Raw genomic sequence first — 7,040 nt, 5'->3', positions numbered from 1 at the left:
ATCCATCCATCCATCCATCCATCCATCCATCCATCCATCCATCCATCGTCACCCATATAAATTCACCTACTCATCACCTCACTCACAAACCCGTGTACCCAATGCATTCAAGTGACCTCAGCTAACCTCAACCATTCCTCTATGGTCATTCCTGTCCCTTGCACCCTTTATCTAATGAGAGCCTGCTATGCACCAAGCACTGGGTAACATGGGACACAGAGCTCACTGGCCATCAAACTCTGTGAAGACAGTGTCTGCATTACTCTAGCTCCATTACAGATCAAGGTCTAGTTTGCGTTTGGACTGGCACACAGCTATCACGGAAGCAAAGAACAAACAAGCCGACTTTGCCTTTGAGCTGTGACTTGGTAAGGCAGAATCACAACTCCACCATGAGCTGAGCATGGGTAGAGCCTCGCTTGCTGTCAATCACCAAGTAGTAATGAGTCTGGTTTCCACATGGTCAAGGAGCTGAAGTAAAAAGACATGTCCCAAGGTGCCAGGTCTGTCATGGTTCCCCTGGGCTCTGATATGGGTCTCTGGACCACACAGGACCTGACTTCCTCGTCTCGGGCCACTGTCCTCTGCTCCTGAGGTTCTAAGCAACCAGCAATATTCCACCATCCTCCCTCAGGCTTTTGAAGCTCCTTTTGTCTCCAGGCTGACTCAACAAAACTTCTAAGGTGTCTCCTGTGTGCCTGGCTCCAGGAGACACGCTCTTGGAGGGGCAGGGCTGGCCCTCACTTACCTCCAGGCACAAGAAGGCTGCCAGGTGCCTGTTAGGCAGCTGGGAGGCAGCTGCAGAGGGGTCTCCAGCTCAGAGGCCAAACACCAGTTGAAGAGGGCACGCCACACTTGGGAACCCACTGTAAGCATCCAAGAGATCTAGTGATGGCTACCAAGAGGACGTTAAAAATAATTACCCTCTGAAAATACTAGATTTGCTCTGGACTGTTCATTACACACAATGGTTTAATAGGACTTTTATTGAATAGCTGCAGAGCTCTGGGCCGAAATCAATTTGCCTTACACGAGGAATTTTGATGTGTGCTGTTGACTTCCCCAACACGGAGCAATTTGTAATAGCTTTGGCTCACTGTTGTTTTCAAAGCTCCCTGCTACATCACAAGCATTTATTTCTGACCACAAAATTACATTTATTCAACAGAAAGCAGCTCCGGGTCTTTAAGAGGTTAACTTCTGGAGTGCCTGGCTGCTCTCCAGCGCTGAGGAGGAGCGGGGCGCAGCAGCCCCCTGCACACAGGGGCGGCAGCGCCAGGCGGGCGGCCGTGATTAATAGAGTGCTGAGTGCGCTCCTTCCCACATGTGCGCTGCTCGCCTGGACTCCCATAGATCATGGGCTCAGCCTCAACATATCTGACTAAAATTGAATTTGGCTTCTCTCTCAACCGTTCATTTCCTATGTTATGCAAGGTTATATCCTTTTCTGCATGAGCAGAGCTAAACCAGCTGCAGCTTCGGAGAAGAAAATGTGCTTTCAATTACGGCGCTGGCCCACTCGCCTCAGCAGTCCTGGGCCTCTAATTGAGCCATCACCCAGCCAACCTCCGGGAGGACCCTGTGCTGGCTGGGCCTTGGGGTTTCGCTCTAACATCATTAAAATGCACCAAGCCCATTGCCACCTTAACCACAATGGTCCCTTCCAATACTGTAGAGAGGCTCAGAGTTCGAGGCTGGCTGGAAGAATAAGAAAGGTTCGTGGTGCAGGGCCAGGGCAGAGGGCGGCACAATAGGACATCGGGTCCTTGGGTATTGTACCTGGAGTTTCTCCAGTGCACAAAGGAGCTCTCTCTACAGGTCCCTATTAAGGACATTGGCTTTAAACTTGTAAGTACCTCTGATGTCTCTGATCCTTTATTTAGCTATTCTTTCTTTCTTTCTCTCTTTCTTTCTCTCTCTCTTTCTCTTTCTCTCTCTCTCTCTCTCTTTCTTTCTTTCTTTCTTTCTTTCTTTCTTTCTTTCTTTCTTTCTTTCTTTCTTTCTTTCTTTCTTTCTTTCTTTCTGCTGGGCACACACCTTTAACCCCAGCACTTGGGAAACAGAGGCAGGAGAATCTGTTAGTTTGGGGTCAGCCTGGTCTACAGTGTGAGTTCCAGGATAGCCAGGGCTGCAGAGAGAAACTCTATCCCTTACAAAATTAGTTGTATTTGTGGCAAGGTTCCACGTCCCCAGTCTGGTCCTAAATCTGTTGTGTACCTAAGGATGGCCTTGAACTTCTAATACTCCTGCTTCTACCTCCCAAGTGCTGGGATTACTGGGTATGTAGCCAGTTAGCTTGGCCAGATATAACCCCATATAAAACAAAAACAAGAAAATACCACATTTATAACAATATATAATATGTAACATGCATATTACATAACATATAAATCTGTATGAAGAAACCCTGCATGTGATAAATGTGCGTAGCTGTTTTGAACAAGCTTTTACTATGTAGCAGAGGCTAGCCTCCATTCGCCCTGCTGTGCAGTCTGTCCGGGAAGTCTGCACCTCCTGTGCCAGCTCTGGTTGGTATCTCTGAAGGAAGCACTCACTAGCGATGTAAACCTTTTCTCTCACAGCTCTGCTGTTACAGGCCTTCGCCCACGAACTCTGCGATGGGTAGGAAAGATATTACTTCTTCTTCCATCCCTGGACCCATCCCATGGCACAGTTCCATGGTGGACACTCCGCCCTCCTTGTCAGCTTGTCTAAGTCTACAGCTTTACCTGAGTACCCATGCTTCCCTGGGAAAACTGAGCATGAGGCCTGGGATGTGCAGCTCAGTGAGGAGACCACTTGCCTCGCATGCAAGAGTCCCTGGTTTTCACCCAACATTTGGAAAGGGGGAGCAGGAAACTAAGGTTGGCTACATGGGGATAAGGCTATATTAGACCCTGTCTAACAAACCAAGCCAACTAAAGCCATGCAGCTTTTGCTATGGAAGCACAAACAAACACTGCAAATATACAGACACAGACAGGGTCCAGCAAACCCGGAGCAGTTCTGTGTTGGGAAGGCTGTGACAAGACTCTGCAGCCTCCGTCCGGCCAGGGACTCCATCTATGCACAACTTAGGCTGTCATCTTCTGGTTTATTATCTCCAAACTTTGAATTTGTCTTCAGGGGTAAGTTTAGCTTTACTTATCTTCTATTTGTCTTGTGTGGTGCCCAAAACCCATGAAAGAGCTCTCCCACTGAGCCACACGTAGCCCTGCCCCTCGCCAGGGGATGCGGGCAAATGCTCGGCCACTGAGCCATGTCCCTATCCTTCGTTGTAAAGAAATTTGTCTTTAACAAATAATTTTGATGACCGTTACTAGAATTACATAGTAATTTTTTCAAGGTTAAAAATGGTTCTAATTCTAGTTTGCTGGTAGGTTTTGTTTAATTTACAGTTTAAATTTTACAGTTATTTGTTTTATGCATGCACCTGTGTGCCTGAGATTATGTCCCTATACCATGTATGCCTCGTGCCTGTGGAGGGGAGAAGAGAACTCTTTATCTCCTGGAACCGGAGACAGATGGTAGTGAGATGCCTTGTGGGTGCTGAACCCCGTCCTTCACAAGAGCAGTGAGCGCTTAGCCATCGGGACATCTCTCCAGCCCTCACGAATAAAACACTATCAACATTTTTTCTTAACGTTAGTGAACTGGCAATTCTCCACTCACCTGGTCATGTTCTACAGTAGCAGGCCTGCAAGCATCTGCTGTTAAATGTGACAGTATCTTAGGAGCTGCCATGCCTGGCTGCCTCCACGTACGCTTCTTAGGGCTCCTGAATTAACTACTTACAACTGAGGGGTTTCCTTCTTGTGTGATTCTGACACCAAGGTTATGGCAGCCTCATGAGGAGAAGTTAGGAACTGCTGGCTCTGTCAGCCCAGTGAAGGGCTGCTGGGGCTCTCCAGAGAGAACGGTGCGCACTGTGTGTCGTGGGCTGCGATGCTCCTGGCACCAGGGCTGTCACCTTCAAAGCGACTTTCACGGGGCCTGAAGATGAAGCCTGCGAACTGGTGCTCCCTCCCAGAAAGACGGTGGGAGCCACCGCATCCTCAGTCACTTCCTCTGGTATTTCCCAGATGTTTGCATAGAATTCTGCTCTGATGGCATGTGGCCTTGCGGTTTCAGGAAGTACTAGACAGAGACTGTGTCTCTGATGGAGCTGAGAGCCCACCGTAGCTCTGGGGACGCTGTTGCTCATTTGGCGTGAAGGTTTTCAGCAGGGGGTCTGCTCTGGGGCCACCCAGGGTTCTTACCTATGCTCTGCAGGTGAGCCCCAGTTCAGGGGGGACCTGGACTTTGGTGGCTTCATGCTCACTGACCTATACCGACTGTGATGGCTTGGCTGAGCCAATCAGTGTGCTCCCTGCTATGAAAATGTCTAAGATCTGCTCTCTTCCGGGTTCTCTGAGCTCTGGGGAGGCCATGTCCTAGACTGTGCAAGGCCAAGGAGCTACTGGCTTAGGCAGCACTAGTGTGGAAACCGGGGAAAATCTTCTCAGGTAAAAATTCAAGGTCTGATTAGAAAAGCAGCAGCTTTGAAAAAATACAACAGTATGTGTTCACAAAGGATAATAAACATAATTAATTACAATTCAGGATAGAGAGATGGAAAGAGAAACATGAAAAAGCACTCCAAAGAAACATATTCAAGGTTGGCTCTTTAAAAGGATAACTCACACAGTTAATAAGCTTTTTTACTAATAAATAAAAAAGACAATGACAATGTTAAGAATAAAGTGGAGAAATATAGCTTCAGCAGATTAAAAACATTACGGGTTGGGAGATGGCTTGGGTTAGCTAAGGACATTTGTTGCTCTTGGAGAGGACCAGAGTTCCATTCCCAGCACCTGAATGGTGGCTCATGACCAAGCATGACTGCAGTCCCGGGGGGACTTGAGCTTTGCAGGTGCAAGGTGCTTTGCTTTAGACAAAGTCTTGCCATAGAGCATAGGCTGAACTGGGATTCAACTATGCAGCTGAGACATTAAACAAAATCCTCCTGTCTCAGTCTCCTGAGTGCTGGGTGGATTACAAGAGTGTTCCACTAGGCCTGGCTATGAAGGATTATTCACATTACTGTTGGAGCAGAACATGCTTCAAATTGGATTGAACACTGAGGTTAACTCCCGTTCCCAATTAATTGTCTGGGCTTGTGAAACAGAAAATTAAGTACAGCAATCAATCAATCTAATTTCAACGTGAGTTAAATTTGATGACTTTGCCATAATAATTACATGTAATCGTTATGATTATAAAATTTCAAACTTTTCAATCAAAGACAACAGTTATTATTGGCTTCTTCTAAAGGCATTTCTGATCTACTTTCATCTTAACAGCCTGTCTGTGGGTGAGAGGGAGGTGTCCCTTGAGGCACCAGGGAAGGTGGGGAATGGAAGGCTGTCTCAGGAAGCAGGAGGCTATGCTCCAGAGTTTTAAGCCATCAGTGACATTTGGTCCCATTTTCTGGCTTCTCACCAGCATCCGTCTCTCTGCTTCCTGACTGAGGAAGTGGCCAGCAGCCTTGCGGCCACAGTGGACTGTGTCCCTTACCCCGTGGGCTACAGTAACCCTCCTTCCTTACATTGCTGTGCTTAGGTATGTTTGACATGGCAGAAAAGAAAGTAACCAGCAACAGAAGGGGGCGTCAGTATAAGTTGAACATAAGGCTTACTTACCTCCCCTTGGAAGCTCTTGAGCAGTGGTGCTACCTGCTTGCGCAAATCCTGGGTGGAGAGGTCAGGAGACAGCCATTGAAGGAAAGAAAAAAAGAAGAAGAAGTTAGGCTTCCCACAAAGGCTCGGCAGATGATCGCCACAGAAAGCCACAAAATGAGAGCCTGACTTAAGATGACACGGAACAGCATAGTTCCTAACATGTGTTACGTGTTCTTGTTTACATGGACCTGTGCATGTGTCCTCGTGGAGGCCAGGAGTTGGGTGTCTTCCTCAATTGTTCTCTGCTTGCTTTTTGAGGCGGGTCTCTCGCTGGCTTACAGCTTACTGGCTCAGGGAGGATGGAGGGATCTGCCTGTCTCTGCCTTCCAACATTGATTACAAACACATGGCCCCACACAGCTGGCTTTTATGTGGGTGCTGAGGGTCAGACTCAGGCCCTCGTGTTCGCATGGCAAGACACTGTACCCACTGCACCACCTCCCTCACCCACCGGGCCCTGAGGGCTGCCGTTCACACGGTGTCACCATTTGTGGAGAAACCTACAGCTTTTGCTCCTCAATTCAATGGTTCTCTCTGTTTCTATACAGGTTTTCTTTCTTTCTTTCTTTCTCTCTCTCTCTCTCCCCCTCCCTCCCTTTCTCCCTCCCCCCCCCCCCCCAAACATTGCTAGCTGGGGAGAACAATAGCCCCCAAAGATACCGAGACCTGTGAAGATATGAGTTGACACAATAAAGGACACTGCAGCTGTGGTTACAGTAATGGTCATGGGTCAGGGAGACAATCTTGGGCCATCTGGGTGGGGCCAATGTCCTCAGCACAGGAGTCAGTACAAGAGGGTCAGAAAAGGACTCAAAAGAGCAGAGAGTGAGAAGGTGGAAGACGTAGGGTCCTGGCCGGAGGACAAGTAGAGCCTGGCAGAGCTGGCGCAGGCTGGAACCAGACCTCCCCAAAGCTCTGGAAGGAATGCAGCGTTTGCTGGCACCTCCGTGTCCACCTCGTAAATCCTGTCCTGGATTCCCACCCTCCAATGGGGTCAGGTGATTACTCCTGTTGTTTTAAGCAGATGGCAGCAATAGGGAATAAAACACTCTTCTGTCCCGCCCTCTGCCTATTCCAGAAAAACAGGATGAAAATCTAACAGTGAAGGGCAAAGAGATAAAAACAAAGGACAACAGAAGAAAGATTTGTGTTTCTTGAGTTTTGTTTGGTGTTTGAGACAAGGGCTCAGGTAACCCAGGCTGGCCAGGAACTAACTGTACCTCAGGAAGACCTTGAACCTCCACTCCCATGTACTGGAATTACACAGCCCAACGTGTGTGTGTGTGTGTGTGTGTGTGTGTGTGTGTGTGTGTGTGTGTG

General features: G+C 48.2%; 1 protein-coding gene across 1 annotated transcript in view; it reads right to left on the bottom strand.

The window, feature by feature from the left end:
* The window catches only part of Cux1 (cut like homeobox 1), a 221,838-nt gene that overhangs the window by 72,758 nt on the left and 142,040 nt on the right, over positions 1–7,040 (bottom strand). The window contains exon 3 of the mRNA XM_055606622.1: positions 5,682–5,729. Coding sequence (XP_055462597.1) covers positions 5,682–5,729 — 48 coding nt within the window. The remainder of the gene's footprint in view (positions 1–5,681; positions 5,730–7,040) is intronic.

Source organism: Psammomys obesus, unplaced genomic scaffold (genome assembly GCF_907164565.1).
Source record: "Psammomys obesus unplaced genomic scaffold, mPsaObe1.curated_primary_1811, whole genome shotgun sequence".
Taxonomy (NCBI): Eukaryota; Metazoa; Chordata; class Mammalia; order Rodentia; family Muridae; genus Psammomys; species Psammomys obesus.
Note: the sequence above shows the minus strand (reverse complement) of the source record. Positions and strands in the feature narration are given on the sequence as shown.